The sequence below is a fragment of the Lytechinus pictus genome, chromosome 11 (assembly GCF_037042905.1).
Source record: "Lytechinus pictus isolate F3 Inbred chromosome 11, Lp3.0, whole genome shotgun sequence".
Classification (NCBI taxonomy): domain Eukaryota; kingdom Metazoa; phylum Echinodermata; class Echinoidea; order Temnopleuroida; family Toxopneustidae; genus Lytechinus; species Lytechinus pictus.
The window spans coordinates 30,440,411-30,467,452 of NC_087255.1; the positions used below are offsets into that span (position 1 = coordinate 30,440,411).

Below are 27,042 nucleotides of genomic sequence, written 5' to 3' on the forward strand. Positions count from 1 at the left end.
GGCATCGCCACATTGATTATTTCGTTTCCGGATGAACGAGCCTTCGGATTAACGAACCTATTTCGTTTTCGGACTAACGAACCTTCGGAATATCGCCACAAATGTTTGGGCTAAACAAACCCTTTTTCTTTTCAGAATTAACGAACATCGAGGAATAGGCAATTTACGTGTATCGGAATTACGGACCCTCGCAATAACTAACCTTCGGAATTACGAACCTTCGGAATTATGAAGTGTAACCAACATCTAAACACTATTTGATGAACAGGGATGGTTTATATCAAAATCTATTCATACTTGATCTTGGAAGGTGATACAATATTATAAATTCACATTTAACAATATTCAATATATCACATGGATGTTTACTGCTAATGTTTAGTATCACAAATTCACTTTGATGAGCCCGATATCGAACAGGACTACGAGTGTGACGACGACTACCATTGATGAAAACACAAACAATGTACCCAGCACCACCAAATTCCGATACCACTGAGCTCGAGGAACCTCTTCGTCGTAATCAGGAGAAGACTGATTGAATTGAGAATTCGAGTCACGATCATCGTATGCTTGCTCGGATTCTTTCTTGGATCTGCAGGACCTGCAGAGGAAATTCTTGCCGATGATATTCAGGAAGCCGGCAAATAGGAATAAGATCTCTCCCATTGACATGAAGGATATCCCGAGGTAGAGTCCGAGGAGGCCTCCCAGGTTCCCAAGAAGACTCTCCAGCTGATAACGAAATTAAAAAGTAAGATCGTGAATTGATGATCCCACTGCTGCCATCTAAAGTCCTTATCCATAAACTTTGAAGGGTTGTTTATCAGGGTAAACCCAGCTGTCTCATTTGACCATGGACTAATAGGTCCATGATTTGACTAAAAAACAACCTTTGTTGGCAAACCTTTACAAAGTCAGAGTGGGAAGCGGAGAAACTGAAATGGGTTACATCTGACTGACTTGAAATGAATTCTATATCAATTTATTCATGTACTTTTCAAGTTCTTACCGTGTAAACGGGTAGCTGTAGATTTAGCTCGTAGTTAAGTTCCTCGAAAAAGACCACCAGATTCACAACATTTTCCCTAAATGAGAAAAGATTCCTACAAATAATACATCGGTTCTCTTTTTCAATCAAGCAGCTTCGTTTAAGAATAACAAAGATAAACAAACAAGAAGTCATAACAAAAACAATAACAGAAGTTTTAAACTGATAAAGCCCACGAAAGATAAGAAAGGGGAACACAAACTATTGCATCTTAGACGCGAAAAAATAGAAACGTAATTATTTGCCCGCCCACGTGCACAACCAGTCAATTACATCTCTCTTTCTTTAACCCAATCATCATGGGCGGCCCCAGAAGATTCTTTTTTAATATAGTGAGTGGGGGTGGGAAAACAATACGACCTATATAAAAGCAAGAAGCTCTATCTAAAAGTCGGACGCCTATTTGTAGAGTCACATAACCCAGACCTCTCTTTTAAATATTGTTATTTATTTATTATTTCTTCATTTTTTCCTCCTTAGTTTAGTTTTGTTTTTTCTCCTCTTTTTTCACCAAATAAAAAAATCACGGGGCAGCCCTTCCTCTGTGGCGCTGCCCCTGCTTATCTACCTGGTTTTCCTTGAATCTGTGAGAATCCTCTCCAGCTTGTTGTTAATGTTCACGAGCTGTTCGGCGAGATGTTCCTTGGCAAGTGACAAGAATGAAAATATACTTATTGTAAACAAGAAACCTACCGATGAAAATAAAGATGTGAGCTTATACCTTCATAAATTTCCAATATTCATCCATTGGAAGGACAACATGGGCGGCGACAGGATGTTCAGATAGGAGGAACAAGAATCTACACTCTAAATTGCACAGATGTTAAATCATGGACCTATTACAATAGGTCCATGGTTAAATAAACCCCGTTGACTGTAGTTAGGGGCCAATCAAATCTGGATTTGGTTTGAATCCTAAAGATTGATTTTACAATCTCAAAGGATTTTAATTCAAATCCTCAAGATGGAAAAATAACTCTTCATGAAGATTCAAACAAAATCCAGAATTTCATTGGTCACTATATAACTACAGTCCACATGTATTTTTTTTTTTTTTTGCAAATTACATGATTTAGATTGTTAAAAAGTGTCAACTTTTTGTCAATGAAATGATTCTACTCCCCCGCTCATCCAGATTCCTCATCTATTCTTATCATTTTTTTCCCTTTCTTCTTCTTCTTCTTTACGATGGTGCTGTGACATTAATTTCAAACCCCCGTCAAGATTTCCCCCCAACTATTTTGTTTCGAGTTTTGTTTGTTGTTGTCGTTCATGAGTTTGGAAAGAGAAATGATTGTGAACACAAACGTGAAGGGTATAAATTAATAAGCATTTTTGCTTGCTTTGGAGAGAAACTTTGGAATTCATCTCTGAAGCGTTACTTCCCGAAACTGCATGTTATGCCAGACAAGAAAATACAATGCAGTTCTTTTAATCAATTTAAAATAGTTTTTACCTCATATCTTGTTGATGGCCATAACGATGATGATACAGTTCGCCTGTATGACTCCTCACTATAACAGCAAGTAAAGAATACAAAAATAAATCTTATGAGATATTTCTAGTCTATAGGTAAGGGCGAAGGGACGCAAAATAAAATAAATTCTTGTAAGATTGAGCGGATAGACTGCATGAGAAAGTTTCCGTTTTAGAATGCAATTTGGTCAATTCAAGCACTTGCGCGGCATTTACGGGAAAGCTTCGGATTGGCTCATTACTATTAGATATTCGTGAAGAAGAACTGTTCCCCATGCTATCAGAACAAAATACTCCCGAACCGAATAAGCTGCAAATTCATCCGAATACACGTATTCGGGTGGTTTCGGGAGTATTCTGTTCTCCCTCCGCGAATGCGAGAAAAAACGGGAGGGATCGGGAACATTCGAAATCAGTGAAACCCATAGAGATATTAATATATATCTCTATGGTGCACTCAAATCATCCGAATCAGCCGTATTATATTCGGGAAAAATCGGTCCGAATTTACGCGGGAGAATTTGGTTTTGGTGTAACCCTAGCTTAAAGGTTATCTGTTTCTGGGTCGAACCCATGACCCTGGAAGTGACCATAAACAATAACGAAGTCATTTGAATTTAAACATTCTTACCTGCATGGTATTGGGCAAGAACACTTCAGGGTACTAGTATCGTAGAGATATTCAACAAGTTGGCGGCATTTTTCTGCGTTGAAAAGGAAAGAAATCGTAACTATAGATTGGACAACTTTCGATTCCCTGTCAAAGCTACTCGGCTTGGCGCCAATGATAATTGTGTTGCATTTATGGTCTATTCTTAGTGATAGGATGGGATAGGGATGAATTTATTATCTAAAATTATTTATCCAATCATGTCCTCATTTTAAAACGGTTAGTGCCACATCCCATGGAGACAGACCAGGGCGGGGCAAGGGGCGAGTATCTTCCCCCCCCCCATGACTTCTTTAAGTGTCGGGGGAGGGCGATTAAAACTGATGAAAAGAGATGGAAAAGGGAAGGATTGAGCAAATAAAAAAAAATGGATCTGGGAGACTGAGAAAAAGATATGTCATTTTTAAGTCAAGAACGTTTGGCTGATCTACGGGGGTGGGAAGGGTAGGACGCATTACAGCTCATCGTGTTGGGGTCAAACCCCCCTCTTAGCAAATAGCTAGATCCACCACTGACAGTCCCATTACCTTGCTTTGAGTCGAGAGCGCTGCATTGGGTGTAGTTGCTAAACCTGATGTCAGTGATGCAGCCACAGGACTGGCGTAGGGTAGCCTGAAGACATTGTTTCTGACAGGTGTTTACCGTGTAGGAGAACGTCTGGGATGTGAAGTTGGTGCCTTCTCCTGCCCTTGTACATGGTTCACCGTACCGACCTCCAAGCCGGGTGATGTTTAGCTGAAAACACACACACAAAAAGTTACTCCCAAAATTCATGATCTGGGAACATGAAAACCATGCAGTCATGTAACTCTTCGGGGAGGGGGTAGCCATATTTAAAATAAACATCAATCAAAAAATATATCTATTAAGCTTTATAAACACGAAACTCCTGTAAAACTAGCCGATTACGTACCCTTACATCCCCACCACAAAACTCACGCGCTCATGACAGGCAGTAGAGTTCTTTGAGCCAAAAAATAAATTGGGAGACCAGACATGGCGTATGAGACAAAATGTTTCCTAAGTTGCGATCGAGCGAAGCAAGCGTGCGAAAATTGTAACCGTTTTCATACAAAAAAATTGTTTTTTTTCCCGGATATATAAGGTGTGATGATATTCATTTAAAGTACCTTGCTCCAGCAGATCATACTAATACATATGAACCCTCTCAATCTTATTTTACACCCGATGAACTCAATTTGCATAATTCTCGAAAATATAATCAAGATGACTCAACAAAATTGTTTTCATGTATTCACAAAAACACAAGAAGCTTATGTTGTAATTTTGATTCTATGTCTTTATTTTTAGATTTTTTAGCCTACAGTTTAGGCCATCTGTGGTAGCAGTTACTGAAACCTGGCTGGCTGATAAAATCTCCTTTATCATTGTGTAGTCTGAATGAATATGATTCTATGGATAATAACCGGAATAGTGGCAAACGAGGTGGAGGTGTTGGGTTTTTGTACGGAATGACATCACTTTTAATTTTCGTTGAGATTTAGATATCATCACACCTTTTATGGAAAGTATCTTTATTGAAATAAGAACAAATATTTATATCAATGACTTGTTTATAGTTGGTGTTGTCTATCGACCGCCCGGTACCGATATTGATGTTTTTTTTTGTCTATTCAAGATGTATTTAATGTGGTTAATTCTGAAAAAAAAATTATACTAACTAGGTGACTTCAATCTCAATCTTCTTTGTGCAGGAAAAAAGCAAACTGTCAATGACTTTATAGATACTTTGATGTTATATTCTATGTTTCCTATCGTGCAATATCCCACACGGGTCACTGACCAATCAGCTTCTTTAATAAATAACATTGTTACTAATGCATCTTGGCATATTCAATGTGGAGTAATATTAACTGATATCAGTGACCATTTTCCTGCATACTGCATTTCTGATAATGGTGTTCTACTTTCAGAAACTGTCACTGTTAAACAGAAAATAATCATAAACGATGTCAACTTATTGTATTTTATGTATTTATTACTCCAGATCAAATGGCCAGTTTGTGTAGAGTGTAGATAATGTAAACTTATGTTATGATCATTTCATGAATTTATTTATAGATGCTTATAATACTGCGTTTCCTCTTCGTGATAGTAAGTCAAAAATAAGCCTTGGTTTTCAAAACAATTCTTAAATTGTATAAAAAAAAGACAAACTTTATTCATATCGTGAAAATCCCACTCACTATATATAGACAAGTTGTTAACAAGAAATGTAGAAATAAGATCACAAATGTGATCAAATTGGCAAAAAAAGAATACTATATAAATCGACTAAAGGTGAACTATGGAAACATGAAAAAACATGGAATGTTATTATACCATGCACAACTATTATGTGCAATAATGTAATAGTAAGTGATGGTCATGATATGTGTACAAATTTTAATGAGTACTTTTCAAATATTGGGTATGATATAAATTGTTCTTTTTCTTCTTGTTCTGGTCCTGACTTTACATATTTGTCTATTAATAATCAAACTGCACATTTCAGACCTATTACAAGCACTGAAATAAGTAATATTGTTCGCGGTCTGGAGAAAAATACACGGTCCAGGCTATGATGGTATAGAAATGACTGTCATTAAAAAAATTATCCATTTGATCAGTGAGCCATTAAGTGCAATATTTAATAAGTGTTTTGAATTGGGATCATTTCCATGTAAACTAAAGATTGCCAGAGTTATTAAAGTTCATAAAAAGGGTGCTGGGAAATGATGTCTAATTATCGACCTATCTCATTACTATCTTTTCTAAAATATTAGAAAAATTTATCTATAACCGATTGTTAAATTTTATCACAAAGTGCAACATTTTAAACCCTAATCAAAATGGATTTAGACCAGGATATCCCACATCTTCTGCTTTTAGTAGATTATATTCAGAAAGTTACTCGTGCAATAGATGATGAAGAAATTATGATTGGCCTGTTTATAGATCTGAGCATAGCTTTCGGTACGATCGACCATTTTATTTTATTAAAACTAAAACTCTTGTGGAATAAGAGGAATCACATTGGATCTTTTCAAAAGTTATTTAGGTAATCGCAAATAATTTGTAGCTATAGGTAGTGATAAGTCTAATCGTAATATTGCAAAATGCGGAATTCCGCGGGGTTCAATACTCGGCCCTCTGATGTTTTATTGTACATAAATGATTTCTATAAGGCTTCTGATCTTTTAAAATGTATTGAATTTGCTTACGACACTAGCATTTTTATGTCTCACAAAAAAATATGTCAGTGCTTGAGGTTGTTTTTAATCGAGAAGTTGAATTAATTACGCATTGGTTAAAAGTAAATAAATTGTCCATTAACGAGAATAAACACATTTCGTTGTTTTTACAAAAATAATTTGACAAAATTAATATTGAAAAAATGGTTATGATATTAAACAAGTACCAAATGTCAAATTTCTTGGTGTCACTATGGATGACAAATTATTTTAGAGAAATTATATTGGGGAAGTGTGCAATAAATTAGCAAAAAATGTTGGTGTTATGTTTGATTTTAAAATCCTCCCGTAAAAAGTTCTGAGAGTTATATATAACTCCATTGTTATTCCATATTTGTATTGTTGTATCATTGCGTGGGGAAATGCATCTTCATACTTGTTAGAAGGTCGTCAACTAAAAAAAAACGTGCAATACGAATTTTGAATCATTCAGCTTTTCTTTCACACAGTCTGACAATGGCCCTATTTTTCACTCCCTTGAAATGTTACCTTTTAAAGATATGTAATTATTTCAAGTTGGAATATTTATCTATATATATATCTCTTTCCAAATATCTAATATTCAATTATCAGGTACATGGGTATAATACAAGATTTATGGATAATTTTCAATAACCACGCGTCCGCACAACTTTATTATAAAAAAAAATATATTATCTTCCAGGGTCCATTTATATGGAACTCCCTCCTTTCTGAAAAAAAAATCTAAATCATTAAATATTTTCGAAAATAGGTATTGTAAATTTCTGTTGGATAGAATTGACATTTTTAACGGTTCCTATGTACAGGTTTATATTTTCTTTATTTTGTCTTGCTTTGTTTTTTGTGTTTGTTCTTCTTTCAATTGTCTTATTTACAATTGTTATCTTAAGAATATCATATTTTATGATAATAATTGGGTCGGCCTATTCATAAGGGCAGTTCCTTTCTGGCCGCAACCCACTTTGCAATTTTAGATATGTATCCTTTCTTAGTTTCTTGTATTGCTACTTATGTTGTAATATGTTTACTGTTTTATTGTGTTAATTTTTGACTGATGTTATACTGTTATGTATTTTTACTAGAGAGTTAAATAAATTTGAATAGAATTTGAATTTGTAGTTTCAATCAGGGTCTGTGCCTGCAGACTATATCACCTACCTTCCTTAAGCCAATAATAGTCTTCTGACCAGTAGATGCAGTAAGTCCGTTGGTCTCTGGGAATGGTTGTTCAGTCTGACCGTGGATGGATACCTTGATCCCTGATTCATCCGTCAGGATCCCTATGTTCTCAGGCTGTTCCGTGAAAAGAGTTAACTGCAATCCTGAAAGCATATGAATTGCAAATCACCAAACACCACTGCTAATGATATCCCAAACTAATGGTAACAAGGATTTAATGATATATTAGTGGCATTGGTGGTGGTGGTGGTGATGATGATAATGGTGATAATAATGATCATAATGATGACGACGACTATGATTGGTGACCATGATGATGGTACATATGAGGATGAATTAATGATGATGATGATGATGATGGTGATATAATGGTGGTGGTGATGATGATGATGGTGGTGATGATGATGATGGTGGTGGTGGTGGTGATGAAGGTGGTAATGGTGATGATGGTGATGATGATGATTATATTGATGATTATGAATCATGATCTGTTATATGTCTGACCCAACAGGGGGAACAGATAAAAACTTCAGAATATAATCATTCGCATACCATAATTTGACCCAGTTCTGCCTGACCTCAGTGTCGTCTTGGTTGAATCCTCCAACATCTTCCCATTAAATGTAAAACAGTTTCCATATTGACTGTGTTCAAACCTCGAAAAATTTCTGTTGAAAAAAGACACACCATACAGAACTTCATACCCTTATCATGTGCTCATGCTGCAGGCCTGTATACCGGGCCTGTATACAAAAAACAGAGGCACATCAAATGTGCTCATTCTGAACTTCTCTATTTTTTAAAATATTTGGTGTAGGCTATCAGAATAAAATGGAAATAAAAATAATGTCTTTTCCTGAGAAAAAATAAACTCCGTGACAGCAAAAATCGTATCTCATTAAAGAACATTCTATTAGAATCATAACATCACTGTGGAAGTAGAAATGTAGAATTAAGTTTCCTTCAATTTTTGATAGTTGCTTCCAAATGGCAATGAAATTGGACCCCACACTTTTTAGTGGTAAACAAGTGGAATGCCTCTGGCGGTCTCACCTGCATCACGCGATTCAATATAGCAGCAGTGCTGACTTTGAAAACTACTATAACTCGCACAAGATGTTCAGTGATACTTGGTTACTCTTATGTCCACGTTTTATGAACTAGACCAATACACTTACAGAGATATGATGGTAATTCAACAAATACCCCCAACATGGCCAAAGTTCATTGACCTTACATGACATTTGACCTTGAACATGTGACCTAAAACTCATACAAGATGTTCAGTGATACTCGATTACTCTTATGTCCAAGTTTCATGAGTCAGATCCATAAACTTTCAAAGTTATGATGGTTATTCAACATATACCCCCATTATGGCCAAAGTTCATTGACCTTTGACCTTGGTCATGTGACCTGAAATGTGCACAGGATGTTCAGTGATACTTGATTACTCTTATGTCCAAGTTTTATGAACTAGACCAATATACTTTCAAAGTTATGATGGTAATTCTACAAATACCCCCAATTAGGCCAAAGTTCATTGACCCTAAATGACCTTTGACCTTAATCATGTGACCTGAAACTTGCACAGGATGTTCAGTGATACTTGATTACTATTATGTCCAAGTTTCATGAATCAGATCCATAAAATTTCAAAGTTATAATGGTAATTCAACAGATACCCCCATTCGGCCAAATTTCATTGACCCTAAATGACCTTTGACCTTGGTCATGTGACGTGAAACTCATGCTGGTTTATCAGTGATACTTGATTAACCTTATGTTTAAGTTTCATGAACTAGGTCTATATATTTTCTAAGTTGTGATGACATTTCAAAAACTTAACCTTCGGTTAAGATTTGGTGTTGACGCCGCCGCCGTCGGAAAAGCGGCGCCTATAGTCTCACTCTGCTATGCAGGTGAGACAAAAGTTATAATTGCCCCTCCTAGCGAAGTTTTTTTTAGATACGTAATTACTGCTGTCTATATATAGAAACAACGTTACATCAGGGTGATAGCATTCCCTTTAATCACCTGTAGCTGCAAGGACGTTGATCAAAGCTACACTGAAGGATAAAATCTTCAGCCTGGTGTCCATACTCTTCAAGTTCGGCTCGCGTAGGGTTGAGGAGAGCTCGAACATCAGAGAAATTGGGTAACTGAGACTGATTAAAGATCGCTCTCCAGTTATTTGCTCCTGTTTTGAATCAAAAGTTTAAAAACCAAGACAATTACTTCAACTTCAGAATCCGATTTTAGCTGTTTTATACATGTATTTAGGAACAGGATTGGGGTTTACAAGACCCCAAAGTGACCAATAATATATGCAGGTCAAGCTTACATAGGATATTTTTTAAGTGTTTGTATTACCGGTGTTGACTGTAATTATCATTCAATGGATCATTAAATACGGAAATAAAGACTATTGCTTGGCTCTCTCATTATGACATTGTAAAAGTAAAGTAAACTTCTAAAGACTCTTGTCCACCTGTTGCACCACAAATTGTCGCCCCTGCACAAATTGTCGCCTCATTTAGGCGACAATAATTTGTGGAGAAGGGCACACCACAAATTGTCGCCCCATTTCACTTAACAAACAAACAAACAAACAAACAAAATAGGTCATGTAGAGTTGCAAATGCAATTAGACCATTTGGCTATTAGACGAATTGGTCATTAGACCAAATGAGAATTAGACCAATTATTATTAGACCAATTGCAAAAAATAAGACCAAATGGGTTAATCCCATGTGTTATTAGACAAACGGAGAATGTGAATAAAAACCGAATTTTCAACGGACTCTGCTGCCGTTCTCAATATTAGCCTTCCCAAATGTAAATTGCCAGTTGGTCTAAACTCGATTTGACTAATGGCCGTTTGGCCTCATCCTATACATGGTCTAATTCCATTTCGTCTACAACCAGTTTACCTTTTGGTCTAATTGTCATTTTGCATATTTACCATTCCATCTAATTTCCATTTGGTCTAATTTCTATTTGGTCTAATATCTAATTGGTCCAACACCACTTAGTCAATTCCGTAACATACTCGAAATATTTATTTGGGATTCAGACGAAAAGGCGATTAGACCATTTGGCTATTCCGCAATTATATTCGACCAAGTCCTATACATTAGACCAAGTGGAAGTTAGACCAAAACTGTTACTAGAGCAAATGGGTTTAGCTCTTATAGTATTAGACGATCAGAGAGTTTGACCAACTGCTACTGCTAGACCAAGTTCATATAACTCAGTGGCGGATCCAGGGGGGTGGCGCAGAGGGCGCGCCCCCCCCCCTTCTAATATTTGAGCGGCGCCGAAGGCGCCGCTCAAAAAAAAATAAAAGAAAAGTAAAAGAAAGAAAAGGCGCTGCTTGAAAAAATAAAAATAAAGGAAAGAAAAAAAAATGCGCAGCTTGAAAAATTATACACTGAATAATATTAGCAACAGTAAGGAAAGACTATCCCCCAGCAAAGCACAATCATATCATCTTCCTTATCTTTTCTTTTAACTACCCTTTTCCCAACAACTTCGCCGGTTAAAAATAATCAGCAGTGCGCTGCCTGCATATAACTGGCGCCAATCAAGAATAATCAGCGCCACCTTAATCTAAATCGGCACCGGACAAGAATAATCAGCGCCATTTGGTTATAAATCGGCGCCAGTCGAGAAAAATCGGCACTGCCAGAGTCTTAACCGGCGCCAATCAAGGATAATCTGCGCCACCTAAATCTAAATCGGCACCAGATAAAAATAATCGGCGCCGGTAAAGAAAAATCGACGCTGCCTGAGTTCTTAACCGGCGCCGATCAAGGATAATCAGCGCCACCTAAATCTAAATCGGGGCCGGACAAGAATAATCAGCGCCATCTGGTTATAAATCGGCACTGCCTGAGTCTTAACCGGCGCCGATCAAGAATAATCAGCTCCACCTAAATCTAAATCGGCGCCGGACAAGAATAATCAGCACCACCTGGTTAAAAATCGGCGCCAGTCAAGAATAATCGGCGCCACCTGGTTCTAAATCGGCGCCAGTCAATTATGAATTGCCGCTGCCTGAATCTTACGTGACGTCGGTAAAAATAATCAGCACTACTTGTTCTAAATCGGCGCCGGTCAAGACAAATCGGCGCTGCCTTTGTCTTAACCGGCGCCACCTAAATTTAAATCGGCGCCGGTCAAGAATAATCAGCGTCCCCTGGTTCCAATAAATAGGCGCCGGTAGAATAATGAAGAAGGGCCTATTGCCAACCAAATCTAGATCGGCGCCGGTCAAGACTGATCAGCGGCACCTGGTTATACATTTTATTGTTGAATGGTCATAACAAAGCTTATCGCATGCCCTTACAGAGTGAACTGGGGCGGGGCAGTTGCCCACAGAATGACAGATGTCATGAAATCTTTAATTTATTAAAAAAAATCCCAGAATCATACAAAAGCGTAGAGCAAATCCTTTAATTTTGATCTTATTTTCCAATGCTTTGATAAAAAGAAGGTCAGTCACTTTTCTTCTTTACACATTCCACATTGTGCCACCTCTATGGCCTTTAGTTTAAGACAGCTACTATAGTGTTTTATGAAGATGATTCGATATTTTAGCCCAAAATTTGCTAAAACCCGTTGCTCGTACCGGGAGTGTATAATTACGCAACCAGTCGTATATTGAGATTGAGCTACACAACTCGTTCTTTATCTAAAATCGTGCTTACATTATCCGCTTCTCAGATTGGAATATAAAAATTTCCAGCTCAAGCTTCGCGCTCGCATCTGGAGCAAAACCCCATACTTTTCATGATTAAATAGGCGAATAGAATGTCCCGTTTTCAGTTCTAAACGTCAAAAGAACTCCCGCTTCGATTTGCAATAATCTTTTGCTGGATATAATCTTGTTCTTTATTACAAACGTCCATTAAACTGTCATTTTTTCAGATCGAAATATCAAAATTTTACCCATCTTAATCATTGGTACCAAAAATGCATAGAATATCAAGCTTTCTGGTCAGAATATAAAGAAATTTCAGCTCGCCCTCGGCACTCGCATTATCTGTGTAGTGAGATATGTATCCTCCTCATGAGTTACTACAAACAGTCCTAAACAGGCACCTTTTTCCTGTTTTCAGGTCTGTATACTAAAAAATTTCAGCTCGCGCTTCGCGCTCGCATTAATTTGTTGGTGAGATATGTGTTTCTATCTCATGAGTCATATAAATATATATATATATATATATATGCATATGTGTGTGTGTGTTTGTGTGAGTTTGTTTGTTTTGTGTGATATCGAGCGCCTTTGGAAAGTTGATTCATGATTTTGCCCCCCAAATCTTAAAAAAAGGATCGACGCCCCTGTGTATATATATATATATATATATATATATATACATATATACATATAGTAAAAAAAAACTTGTATCTCTATTAATATACAAAAGTATTGGCCTCATCGCAATAAAATGGTTAATACACGAGATTTTGAAATCGCACATAACATGCATAATTTGTGTTACTTTTTGCTTGTTTCTTTCTTTAATAAGTTTTTTAATCTCTCTCTATATATGTTTTAGATTATATGTTTAAATTGATGTATATTTTCTGTTATAATGATGATGATGATGATGATGATGCACAGCATTTGTATAGCGCCATATATCTGTCAAAGACATTCAAAGGCGCATTGGAGGAGCCAGCCAATCTGGGTCGCCTACAAGGGCGCGCACACAGAACTGTGACCCGCAGGTCTCTCCTCCCTAATGAGATATGTTTAAGTGGACTTCAGGGAATGGTCGTACGCAGCAAGGGGGAAGGGGGGGCACATTCGCGATCTGCTGTTGTGAAAAACAATTTTTTCCTTAACATTTCATGAAAACTATGAAAAATGTGCAAATGTGAGATGTGCACCAAATTTTCGAGTCTTGCCCCCCCCCCCCCGGAAATATTATCTGCGTGTGGTCATGCAAAATGGCATGACTGGAAATCCTACGTTTTGAAAAGAGCATTTGACAAGGTCAGACTTTACCACTTTTTCAACATTTTCTTTTATGGCGCCGATGAAGTGCAAAAAATATGTGCGCCGCTCGGCAGTGCGCCCCCCCCCCTTTCGCCAAAAGCTGGATCCGCCTATGTACCCTCCCCCCCCCCCAAAGAAAAATGATAATAATTTAATACATACATACACACACACACACACACAAACACAACACTCACCTCTAAAACAATTACGCCCACAACCTTACCAGGAACAACGACACACACGCCCTGGGCCCCGTTTCATAAAGGACTTGCAACTGTTGTAACTTTGCCATTATGGCAACTACCATGAAACCTTGCTTTTGATTGGCTGCTGAGCCCAGTTACCATGGTAGTTGCCATTTTGGCAAAGTAACAACAGTTGCAAGTCCTTTATGAAACGGGCCCCAGTACGCACATACACTCCACACCAGACTGGTGTTGAAGACAATTTGTGTAATGGGCGAAAATTTGTGGTTCAAGATTTCTCTTTGCCGACCCAAATTGGCACAATATGCTTAAAAACTGAGACCGGCACGTGCAGCACAAATTGTCACGAGGCGACAATTTGTGCAGGGGCGACAATTTGTGGTGCAACATCCACCTGCATGAATGTGTCTGAGAATTAAGGATTAATAGAGAGCATTATTCTTATATTCATCCTCCAAATTACTATAATTATCCTTCCACGTTACTTTCCTTATCCTTCCACTATTCTGCACTTATCTTTCCCCATTCCTTGATTTATCCTTCCTCATTCCTATACATTTACTTATCCTTCCACATTCCTGCCGATCCTTCCTCATTCTTTTGCTCATCCTTCCACATTCTCGTACTTATCTTTGCTCAAACTTTTACTTATCTTTCATTCTTGTACTTGTCCTTCCACATTCATGCATTTATCTTTCACATTCTTGTACTTAACCTTCCTCATTCCTGTACTTATCTTTCCTCATTCCCTTAATTATCCTTCCACACTCTTGTACTTAGTTACACATTTCCTTCCACATTCTTATACTTATCAGTCCACATTCCTTTACACATTCTTATACATATCATTGGCTACATTCCTGTACTTATCCTTTATTATTCCTTCGTAAGTCATTTCACATTATTGTACTTATCACTACATTCCTGTATTCATCCTTACCTGATATTCCGTTCCACGCATCATAGAAGCTGAAATCAAATGAACTATCATCCCAGTCGCTTTCAAAGAAGCTGAATATATCCTCAAGATCTGTAGATTCAGGTTGAGAAGCCCCTGTATCACTGCTCGAAGAACTGCTTTCTGGAGTGAACATCGAATCAGAAGCTCCATATTAGTGAAACAGAAATTTGTGATTGAGATTTACAATTCTATATTAATCATAATTATACAGGTAAAGATATATTTATATATAATACCTGCTCTCTATAAAAAATTGTGGATTTTTACTATACATTGTAAGATCATATGGGATAAGCGGGGAAAAGAAAAGGGAAAAGATGCGGCTAACTTTTTCCTTCTCACATCCAAAGATTAAAAACTTAAACGAGACGCCATCTCTTTCTTTTAGCTTGGTTTATGAATTTAGATTCCGCGCTTCAGGAGGGAATTACTCTTCTTTTTTTTTTTGCTTGTCAAATTTTTTCGGGTACCAAATATCATTAATTTGTCTTTGAAAACTTGTTTTTTTTTTAGGGGGGGGAGCTTGTCAAAATTTTCCTCCGAAAAATTGGTCCCCCCTTTTGGAAAATCGAAAATCCTGGATCCGCCCCTGATGGATACCAGTCCACAAACCCTTCCCATCTTTCAAAGCTTTGGTGCTATGCGCCGGAGGTATAAAACTTTGGTAACATGACATTTGCTTTTGCGACAACTTCCCCGGTCTTAATATCCCAGATGGCACAGGATTAGAGTTATAGGATTGTAGTAGAGTTTTTGGTTCAGAATAATAAAAAGATGAGGATTGGGGCTTAATTGGTTTAATCAGTTTTGTAGGATGAGTTTTATGTTCTGTTTACGTTCAGATTTTCAATTGAAGCAATTGTCGCCGGAGCGCATGGAACCAAAACTTAATTCCATCTCCCTGCACACGACAATCCCATGTTTTGAACCCTCTACCTGAAAAAAAATGTCATGAATGTTCTCAATCATGTTACGATATTATTTTGTAGGCCAGAAGGTGGATCGAATTGGGAGGGGGCGAAGGGTGTCTATTCTATTGGCGGCACTTTCTTTATATTTTTTTTTGGGGGGTGGGGGTGGGGAGACAAAGTGCTGTATCCAAGCCCCCCATCTGTATGTCAGAGTTTTATATAGATAAATACCTGATTTGTTAGACATGCTAGATGAAGATGATTCCTCGAGTCCGTTGAAGAAGGAGTCATCGAACCAAAAAGAATAATCATCGGTTTCGCCTGATTATAATGGTTGGGGGAAATTGAAAGGATTAATAATGATTCAAACTGAACCTATACTAAACATGTGAGATGTCTAGTGGGTGTACACATATTCCAAAGGTGTTCTTTCGAATATTAATAATATCAATGTTAAAAACGCGAGTTGCATATTCCAAAATGTTTGTCAATCCGAAAGGAAAAAAAAGGGGGTTATAATCCGAATATTATAATATGCTTCTCAAAAGTTATGTAGCACCCTGCACATTACTGCTTCTGTTGATGCATCAGGTCTATCAACTTTTTCAGAAACAATCATTGATTTTCATGAATCTGGTGCATGTTTTCATCACCTGCATCAACTCTTGAACACTCAAAAAAGAACCTTGACCAAGTCCTAGACCCATGTTACATCTGAAAGTTTCCTACCCAAGACCCGACCGAACAATGTCATTATAATGACATTGTTCGGTAGGTTCGTTATTCTGAAGGTTCGATAGTACAGAAATAATAAGGTCCATACGAAAAACAAAAATCATACTAGACAAACCTTACTTCATTTTCAGACTATCGATTTTTTTTTTAATAAAAAAATATATATGAATACTTGCGAAAAAACGAACCTTATTTCGTTTTCGGATGATTCAATCTTCGGAATATCGAACCTTAGAAGTATTCGAACTTTAGGTTAATCGTTGGATCATCCGTTTAATGGGCGATTGCCCCAAAAAATTAAATGCAAGATGCGTAATAAGGAAACGGTAAAGAAATGGCGTTTACATAATTATAATGTTTTTAAAATCTGAATATTATAAAACAAGTTTAACGCATCTGGCAGTCTCGCCTGCATATATCAGTAGTGCTGACAATGAACACAACTAAGATGAATTATTATTCATACAAACACTATTTATATGATAAGTCAATACTAACTTCATTGACCCTTCATTTGGCCTCGATCATGTGAACTGATACTCGTGTTAAACGATCACCCCTATGGTCAAGTTTCATGCAATACATCCATTTTCTTTCAAAGTTATGACAACATTTCAAAAACTGGTTAAGATTTCAGTGTTGATAAGTTCATTGACCCTACATGACCTTTTACCTCAATCCTTACTGTGACGTGAAGCTCATGTAAGACGATCAGTGATAATATAATGGATTACCTTTGCCATGTTTGTGTCCAAGTTTCAAGAGCTATAACTTTCAAATTTATGATGACATTAAAAAAATACCCCAACGAGGTGTGACTACAGCATATCAACATTCGGTGTAACCTACCTGTATCACCGTCGAGTTCAACCAGGTCTTCGAACCTAGTATCGACGAGCTTCGATCGCCTCATCATGTTGGCATTACAAATGGTAACGGCGGGGAAGTCCAGGGAGGATTCGGTGATGATGTCGGTTCGAGTTGAGTAGGGGTAGGAGATGAAGTCATAGACGATAACTGTTCCTATGGTAATACCGATGATAATAGATATGATTAGGTATAACACGATGACGACGATGATGAATGATGATGGCGATGACAACAGTAATGATCACCGATTACGATATTGAAAGTGGTAATAAAAATGGTAATGAATATGAATTGTGAATGATAATGACGACTACGATGCTTAAAGGGATGATCCGGGCTGAAAATATTTATATCCAAATAAATAGAGTAATAAAATTCACAGAGCAAAATGCTGAAAATTTTATCAAAATCGGATAACAAATAACAAAGTTATTGAATTTTAAAGTTTATGAATAATTTGTGAAAACAGTTGTATGCACTTCGTCATGAATATTCATTAGGTAGGCTGATGATGTCACATCTCCACTTTCCTTTTTCTTATGTTATTAGATGAAATCATAAATGTTTGATTTTTTTTGTAATGAAATAAGTTGCGTCAATAAATAACTAATGCACCTAATCAGTTGTCAATCCAATTGTCTTAGTTCTTGGTTGAAAATTGTTTAATAAACATAATCTCATATAATAAAATACAAAAGGACAAGTGGGGATATGACATCATCAGCCCACCTAATGAATATTCACAAAGACATGCCTAGAACTGATTCACCGGAATAATGCAAATCTTTAAAATTCAATAACTTTGTTATTTGTTATCCGATTTTGATCAAATTTTCAGGATTTTGCTCTGTGAATTTTACTATTTTATTGAGATATAAATATTTCCAGCCTGGACCATCTCTTTAAGGATATAGTGACGGTAATAATGGTGATAATGATTGTGATAATGAAGGTGGTGTAGGTGGTGGTGGTGGTGGTGGCGATTACAACAATATAACCATCCATGACGATAAGGAAAATGATAAAGATGATGATGACGATGATGATAATTGATAATGATAAGGAACGCTTTCAAGAACATAGCAAGTCTATGGTCAAATGCCTTTCATGCCAATAAAGAGCGACCAATAAGTCTTTGTCGAAAATTGGTAAATCGAAAGAGCAGGATCTTCCTGGGCTCTGGACAAACTATACACAACAAAAAAAGTAAGTCCCCCCTAAATCAAATTGCTGTAACTTTTGAACAGAACTTTTTTGAGATATGATATTTCGCAGGTGGTTTTCTACACTCATTAAGCAACTCCTGGTGAAAAATGAGATTGATCGGTTGAGTCATGCATGAGTAATTAAAGATTGAATTAAAAATGACCATTTTTGAAAGTCACAAGAGTCGATTTTCAGATTGTGCTAATACAAATTTGGGCAAAAGTTGTTTTTAGGTGAATTTTATGGTGTTATGCTGTTTTACTATCCATCATTTAGCCACTCCACACACAGTTTTGATATCGTATGTTCATGGTTGAGTGAGCACAATGTATTGCAGGGGCCGCGGAAGCGGGGAGAGAAAGGGGGGGGCTTTAGCCCCCCCCCCACTTTTTTTTCCAAAAGCATGTACAAAAATGTAGAAATGACCATACGATTGTGATTTTTTGCATGGTCAGCCCCCCCCCCCCACTTTGACAACCGTTCCGCGGCCCCTGTATTGTGACGTATCCTCATAGGGGATTATGGTAGTATCCTCTACAACTTGTTAGATCATGTTATAATTTGAAAATGTTGGTGTCTCCCCCGATTAGCCCCCTCCCTCATTTTAAGATTCTGGATCCACCACTGATTTGTCCATAAATTAAATTGATCATGAGAAATTATTATGAAAAGAATACATTTATGCAGTATAAAGAGTATTCATTCTTAAGTTTTCGAATGTGCTCGCTCAACCATGAAAATGTTTAAAGTTCGGAAAGTGTGTGGTGATAGAAATGATGGATGATAAAAACAACAGCTATTAAAGTCACATTTGAAACCGAATTTGCCCCCAATATTCACCTTATTACCCTTTATAATGAGTCTGTGACATTGAAAATACAAATTTTCCCTCTTTGATGCGTGCTCACTCATCCATAAATAAACAAATCGATCTGATTTTTACACAGAATTCTAACCATAGATTGATAAACATTACTGCCAAATTACATTGGTAAAGACAGCCTTGAAAAAAAGTTCCACCCTATTGAATAAGGGGCTACTTATTCTTAAACATATGCACCCATAATGTACACAAGTCTATGAGAGAGGAAGTCGACATTTTAACAAATATGAAATGAGGGTTTGTTTCATGGACGATTTTTGTTACTTCTGCCAACAGTTATTTCATTAAACTTCGCACATGGCTTCAGAATAACACTTTCCAAAAGGCGCGCACACCAAAATAACCATTCGATACGGCACAGAGTGGGGCCAAGGCCTTGAACTTTCTTCTCATTTGCATAATTTTCGAATATTGTGTGCTCACTGATGCATTAAACATCGGAATTTTCATAAAAATCAAATCAAATGAACTATGCAAGGAGGTTTGTGACAGATATCCAAAGTTACAAATTGCATTTTTTCCAAAAACGTAAAAAAGAGCTAATCACCTCCCACATGTTCATTCAAGCGTGAATGTTTAATCAAACGCCTTTGAATCATTGAAGCATGTTAATTGGTCATGAACATAACGAAAAAGTTGAGAAAAGATCATTTTCAGTTACCAAAATGAAACAATACATGCCTATGATATTTGAAAATCGTATTTTTTGTTTTCAGTAAATGTTCATTGAACCGTGAAACGATGAATATTGTTGAAGATACTCTTCCCCAAAATAACTGTCATCATATTCTATCATTTTTATTGATAGAAATGTGAAAAAAATACAATTATAGCAAATTTGGACTTGTGTTTATTCAACCGTGAAATTTAGCAAAAAAGTTGTATCGTCTTTTAGAAAGTACCTTTTACAAACCTTCTGACTATTTTTCATGATGAGAATGTGGAATTCGTTCCAATAAAATGGAATCAAAGTAATGAAACTCCTTTATAGCGAGTTCAGAGACGTCTCGAGAGACGTACGAGCCTTTCAGCGACGCGAGCCTATGGCAAGGCTTTTAAGCATTGAGTCTTATTTCTTAATATCAAGAATTCTATGTTTAACATCAAGAATTGAATTCTTGATATCAAAAGTTCATATTAATTCAATTCATTTTTTTTATATCAAGAGATAAGAATAAAATAATGTTGAAAGTGTTTGCCATAGTCTGGTATATCGATAATACCTCGTTCCAGCTGTCATGCGATCCTTTACGAAAGCCACGATTGGCCTTTCGTATAACTGATCGCGAAAATTTTCTACGATCAATACGATTGCCATGACTGATCTGATATGATCTGATATACGATCTTAAAATAACTACGATTGCTCCAAGATTAAGCACGCCATTTGAATCGTGGCGCAATTCGTGACAGTGGGAACTTGGTATTAGCGAAAACTCGCAATTACCTTGATGTGTAAAGACGCCTAGGCATGTGAGGAACGCCGCCAACCAAAAGACCCTCTCGAGGAAGTAAGGGGCTCCAAAAATTTGCGGGAGGCCGTGGAAAGTGGTAGTATTCACGAAGTATTTCAAAAGTGTTCTGACGGATCGATAAGGGGCATGACCTTCACGATGGTCTCCATTATTCGGTCGTACCTCCTTATCTTTACTGCATGGGAATGAACATGAAAATTAACACAACAGATGTGATTGGAAGTGATGAATAAAAAAATGCGTTCTTGAATATGTGTAAGCCTACATTAGGCCCTATATGTATATACATGTATATATACATATATATATATACATATATATATACATATATATATTGTGAAGAAATGGATGAAGAGAACAATGGTAGGCGTAGCTTAAATCAAGGTTCCCCAGAGCTATCTGCCCTTTGGAAAATTTGGTGATGCCGAAAAAATGTCTCTGCCGGCAGGGACCTGAGAAGCGGGGGTGCTGGGGGTGCTGAAGCACCCCCAGAAATTATCCTGGGGGTGCTGCGTGTATTATTTTCCATAGGCAGCACCCCCACAAAATGAGGTTCCCCCTGTATTTTTTAAAATATGTGATAATGTACATAATTATCACATCCGACAATCGCAAATCATTTACATAGTCGTTCACATATTCCAATAACATCCCTCCTATAACGCGACTCAATCAAGCTCCAGCGGGGCAGCACTCCGATACAGACGTGGTCGCGCGCAATACGTGATACCCATACACCAGGGGTTCTCAAACTTTTTCTTTGAAGGGCCAGATGAGACTCCAAGTAAACCTGAAGGGCCAGGATGAAGTGGATACTTAGAAAAAATGTGCGCGAAGCGCAAAGACCCTTGTGGTCGGGGTCGCGTAGATGCTCTCTTGTGCAATCTTGCCCTTATTTTGGGAGCATTTAATCCAACAAATTTATAACAGTTTCATATGGAACGCAGGCAAAATTAGAAAAGATTGCAAAATACAGCGAGAGTCAATATTAATGATAACAAAATTGTAGTACTTTGTTAAAAGGAATCTAGATTGTACCTATACATACCTGGTATTGGGGGAGACAGATAATGTCTTGAAGTATCAATATTTTTTGTAGTCAAAGTAGAATGAATAATAGAGCATGTCTGTTGTAGACACTAACAAGGATGTCAGCTAGTCTCCTAGTCACTTTCAATATGGGAAAAGTGACAGTCTGTCACCAACAAGTTGCTTGAACCTTGGCACAAAATGTGTAATTGCCAGACGAAGGCGCTGGTCAAGCAGGGGCCGCAGAAGCGGGGGGGGGGGGCTTCAGCCCCCCACTTTTTTCCAAAACCATATACAAAAACGTAAAAATGTCCATATGATTGTGATTTTTTGCACGCAGCCCCCCCCCCCCCTTTGAAAACCGTTCCTCAGCCCCTGTCAAGGTACTTCGGTAAAATTTTCATTGTGGAAAATGCACTTTAGCACCTGTATGTATATAGATCCAAACATGGTGAGAAAAGCGCTGGTAATCTAATAAGAAAGTAGATCGAACATACAGAAAAGACTCCACTAAACTTTGTTTAAAAGTCAAATTAATTTGACTGCCATTACTTTTATTACGGTTAGGTCTACATGGATACACAATGTAATCATATTGAGCTATGTTAACATATTGTGACTTAAAAGTGATTAAAAAAAACCCAGCAGAGTCTCGCGGGCCGGATTGAGAAGCTCCAGGGGCCGGATCCGGCCCGCGGGCCGTAGTTTGAGAACACTCTTCGATAGCAGGGAGGGACATGGGGTGGTTGGACTTGAAACTTCCAGGTTTTATGTCGAATCAAGTGAGCGCGCGCCCGGCCGCCCGTGTATTGTATACAAAAATTACAAGTCAGACAATAGAAATCAAATTTCACAGTCTTTTTCGCCCTGCCCCTTGGCCCTACGGGCTGGAAAGCAGGGGTGCTGGGGATGAAGCACCCCCAAAATTTGGTGGTGCTGCGCACTGATCTCTCCACTAAGAGGGGAGAGATCAGTGGTGCTGCGTGTGTTATTTTCCATAGGCAGCGCACCTCCTAGAAATCTAGTGGTAGGTATGATAAATGACAGAAATGTAATGAAAATAAACGACGTTTAGAAGACCCCCCCCCCCCACTTCAGAATTTTCCGACACATTACTTGAAAAAGTGTTTAAATTCACCCTTTTTCAGATCGGATATATCAAATATTTTCTGCTCGCGCTTCGCGCTCGCATTATTGATTTTTATAATAAAAAATGTATTTAGATTGCCCAGATACTAGGTCTAACTCTAAACACGCGCACGCATGTTTATTCAGATACGCAACTTGATTTGAGGGGGTACTCCGGGCTGAAAATATTTATATCAAATACATTTTATCAAAATTAATATTTTTTTTCAAAATCTGATAAAGATTAGTTAAGTTATTTAATTATAAAGTTAAGCAATATTTTATGAAAATGGTGATACGCATGTCGTCATGAATATTTGATAGGTGGGCTGCTGCTGTCACATCCCCACTATCCTAGCTGTTCCTTGTGGAATCAAAGTTGTTTCATGTTTTTTCAAACCAGAATGAATGATATGTCTCCCTTATAATGAAATAAGTTGCAGCAAAAAATATCTAATGGACTAAATCAATTGTCAATTCAACTGTTTTGGTTCTTGACAGGAAAATATTGAATAAACCTCATTTCATATAATAAAACACAAAAGAACAAGTGGGGAATAATGCTAATCTTTAAAATGCAATAACTGTGATATTCCTTGTCTGATTTTGATCAAATCTGTATTCTTATGTTCGTCTGAATTTTCTTTATCTGTTCAAACCATTTTACATTCAGTGTGGAGTTTCAGAACAAAATATCAAAAAATTTCTGCTCGCGCTTCGCGCTCACATTATTAATTTAATAATATATCCAATTACCCATCATTTTCTTGATTTACAAAACATGAATAGAATGTCCCGTTTTCAGGTCCAAAATCTCAATTTTGTTTCCGCTCGCGCTTTCCGCTCGCATCAATTGTATAATTATATACCTATCCTGTTCATGATTAGAAAAGTGCATATTAAGATGTCTCGTTTTTAGGTTTGAAATCTCATTTTTATTTCCGCTCGCGCTTTGCACTCGCATCAATTGTATAGTTTTATACCTATCCTCATCAAGAAAAGTACTTAGAATCTCTCGGTTTTTTTTTGGTCTGAAATCTCAATTTTGTTTCCGCTCGCGCTTCGCGCTCGCATCAATTGTATATATACCTATCCTGTTCATAATTAAAAAACGTGCTTAGAATGTCAAGTATTTAGGTCGGAATGTCAAAATTTTCAGCTCGCGCTTCGCGCTCGCATTATTTGATTGTTAATATATGTATCGTCTTCATGGGTAACTGCAAACAGTCCTTATAAAACGTCCCTTTCGATCAGGCCAGAGCGTATATAAAAAATATCTGCTCGCGTTGATCGCGCTCACAATTATTATTTGTTACATACGCATCTTGGACCACAAACATTGCTCAGAATTTTCAATTTTCAGGACAAAATACATGAAATTTCCACAAAAAATAGCTCGCGCTTCGCGCTTGAATTATCTAATTATTTATGTTCTTCTATAAGAAGAAGCTAAGAAGTGGCTGTCATATATATGTATGTATATATATATATGTATTTCCTGATGATTGATTTCCTGATGAAGCCCTATGGGCGAAAATTTGATCAACTTTTCTATCTACGGTTGTTTTATTCACCTTGTATTTTGCTTTATATTACCACAACCGACGCAGGACCTTCATTTTTATATATGTATATATGTGTGTGTGTGTAATTATGGAAAAGTCAATTGTGTCTGCCCCCCACCTCTGAGGAGAGATTTCAGCACCCCCACTGAAAAAATCGTTCCCAGGTCCCTGTCTGCCGGGAATCAAACCCGGGCCCCCAGCTTTGAACATTGCCGACATATTTTCGGCATCACCAATTTTTCCAAAGGGCAGATAGCTCTGGGGAACCCTGATTTAAGCTACGCCTACCATTGTTCTCTTCATCCATTTCTTCACAAAATATTTAAATAAAAGAGTTGCCAAAGCTGTTGTTCATGTATAATTTCACACATTTGTATAAATATATATATATATATATATATATATATATACATACTTCGGGAATTCTATCCTTGTATAGAGTGATCGATGTCCTTCACAGGAAGAGCTTTGAATAATAAATACAATTTCACAAGGTTGACTGGAGGTTCATCAAATTTAATTGCAACTCGGAGTTTCACGCAACCTATACGTGAGGTGCGATCGCAAAAAAAAAGAAGACAACAGTCGTAAACTCAGGCATCCAAGAGAAAATAGTAAACAACAACCGTCGAAATGGACATTTCTTAACAATATAAAGTAAATGAATGTGACTCTCATTCTCATATCACTCAGAACTTTGTTTCAAAACAACCGTTAAGAATATCAACACGATAGTATACACATGTCACATACAAAAAACATAAATGAAAGAAATAAAAATCCAAACGTAATAAACGTTGACTGTGATATCGCAGCTATATAGTATAATGCAATGATATTAAAAAATAACATAAAAAGATTGTATTTAGATGATTATTTATCATTCTTACTAACTTTTTTTTTATCCGACAGTTACCATCGTGAAATAGAAACTCGGTCAATCAAAGTCAAGGAGAGATGTCAAATGATCTGACAGCTTGTCTGACAATATTGTTGATGAAACTCTCCCTAGGTCAAACATGCTGACCCTAATAAGAAAAAGTTCAACTGCAAGGAAGCAATCGGGGAAGCAACGAGCACAGGCCTACATACCTCTTCTTGCATCTCTTGTCATCCACGATTATATCCTGGGCTTCCAGCCCTTCCATTGGGAATAAATTTTCCTTGCTTTTTGATCCCATGTTCACCGAAACTATCCAAGAGAACGATTGATAATTTTGTACCGTCTGACCGAGTTCTCTTTTGTTAATGCGTGGACCTAAAACACAACCACATAATGGCAGCTTCCCAATATCACTTAGCTCAGACACTATTGTCAAACAGCTATTGTTGGAGGACCATTTCGCAAACACTTTCAGTTCGCATATAAATGATGAAGGGATTATCTTGCTGGTTTTTAATTATAAGTCATTCACTCTCATTAGGGAATGTGATAGCATTTAATACGACGTCATTAAAAAAACCCATCAGGGACCCGTCTTACAAAGAGTTACGATTGTTCCGATCAACCTTTAGTTACGTACATGCATGGAAATCCATGTGTCATATTTTTCTCTTTAGGAATTTGCACAACGTCTTTTGAAAACAAAGAGAAGCACACTGAATCGTCAAGAAAATAATGGATGTATGAATGTACATCATAAGATCATAAGATATTTTGACCATCATGGAAACCAATGAGATGATGATCATGCTGGAGTATTTGGTCAAAGGAAGAGTGATTTAATATTGGCCTTGTCAGCAGTTTTGGACATTTATTTATTTTTTTATCTAGGCCTATTACGTTTGTATTATTATTAGCAGACAAATGCATTTACAAAATCATACAAGGTAACGGAACCATCATCATTTTTCACTTACATCTTGCAATACTGATCTGAGATAGAATTATGCAAACGGACGAGAGGAAAGTACATATTTGACTATTAGTTTAATGTTTTGTGTTCCATTGTGTTCACTGGCACAATAATTGACACACCCTTTGAATTTGTTACGTAACACGAACCATGGAAACGAAAAGGGAATCATCGAAATTCACTTTAATGTACCAAAATGCATGTAGGGCCTACTGCATGCGCATAGTAGGTATGGTATAAAAAAAGATTCATCGTTGCGTGGACTAGTGTTTCTGACTCTCGCCTTTCAAACAGAGGGTCGTGGGCTCGAATCCTAGCTAGCCATGGTGAGTTTACCTTCAGCACTCGACCCAGTTGAGGTGAATGAGCACCCGGCAGGATAATTCCTTGTATGCACTGAGCGCCGGTGATTGTTGCTCGAGCTTAACCGACCATACAAGCGCTTTTATATCCTCATGCAAAAAACGCTATATAAATCCAGCTGTTTCCATCATATTACTATTATTAACAGTGAAAGATAATAAAACGAACAAAGAAAATGGTACATTCAATAGATTCTTCTATTATTTTGCACTCTGCTAAATGTAATTTAAGA

At 37.2% G+C, this 27,042-nt stretch overlaps 1 protein-coding gene across 2 annotated transcripts; it reads right to left on the reverse strand.

Annotated features, from left to right (window-relative positions):
* Positions 1 to 256: 256 nt before the first annotated feature.
* On the reverse strand, positions 257 to 25,913 carry LOC129271167 (amiloride-sensitive sodium channel subunit alpha-like). Of its 2 annotated transcripts, none has more exons than XM_054908537.2 (14): positions 25,684 to 25,913; positions 20,842 to 21,044; positions 17,285 to 17,458; positions 15,932 to 16,021; positions 14,769 to 14,909; positions 9,650 to 9,812; positions 8,165 to 8,280; positions 7,592 to 7,755; positions 3,725 to 3,932; positions 3,159 to 3,231; positions 2,508 to 2,565; positions 1,620 to 1,693; positions 1,013 to 1,088; positions 257 to 735 (listed from the first exon to the last, which is right to left on the reverse strand). In XM_054908537.2, exons 1-14 carry the CDS (start codon positions 25,770 to 25,772, stop codon positions 385 to 387), a joined length of 1,980 nt encoding a protein of 659 aa, XP_054764512.2. In that variant the 5' UTR covers positions 25,773 to 25,913; the 3' UTR covers positions 257 to 384. The 2 variants fall into 2 exon arrangements, with proteins under 2 accessions (XP_054764512.2, XP_063962793.1); XM_064106723.1 differs by having other exon boundaries at positions 14,769 to 14,933; positions 25,684 to 25,884.
* Between the last annotated feature and the right edge of the window lie 1,129 nt (positions 25,914 to 27,042).

Coding starts and splice junctions, on each gene's coding strand:
- LOC129271167 (XM_064106723.1), bottom strand. CDS start 25,772: ATGGGATCAAAAAGCAAGGAAAATTTATTCCCAATGGAAGGGCTGGAA. Junction 14,934..15,931: donor TAGCATGTCTAACAAATCAG/GTATTTATCTAT, acceptor ACTAATATGGAG/CTTCTGATTCGATGTTCACT. Junction 7,756..8,164: donor CAGAACTGGGTCAAATTATG/GTATGCGAATGA, acceptor ATATGCTTTCAG/GATTGCAGTTAACTCTTTTC.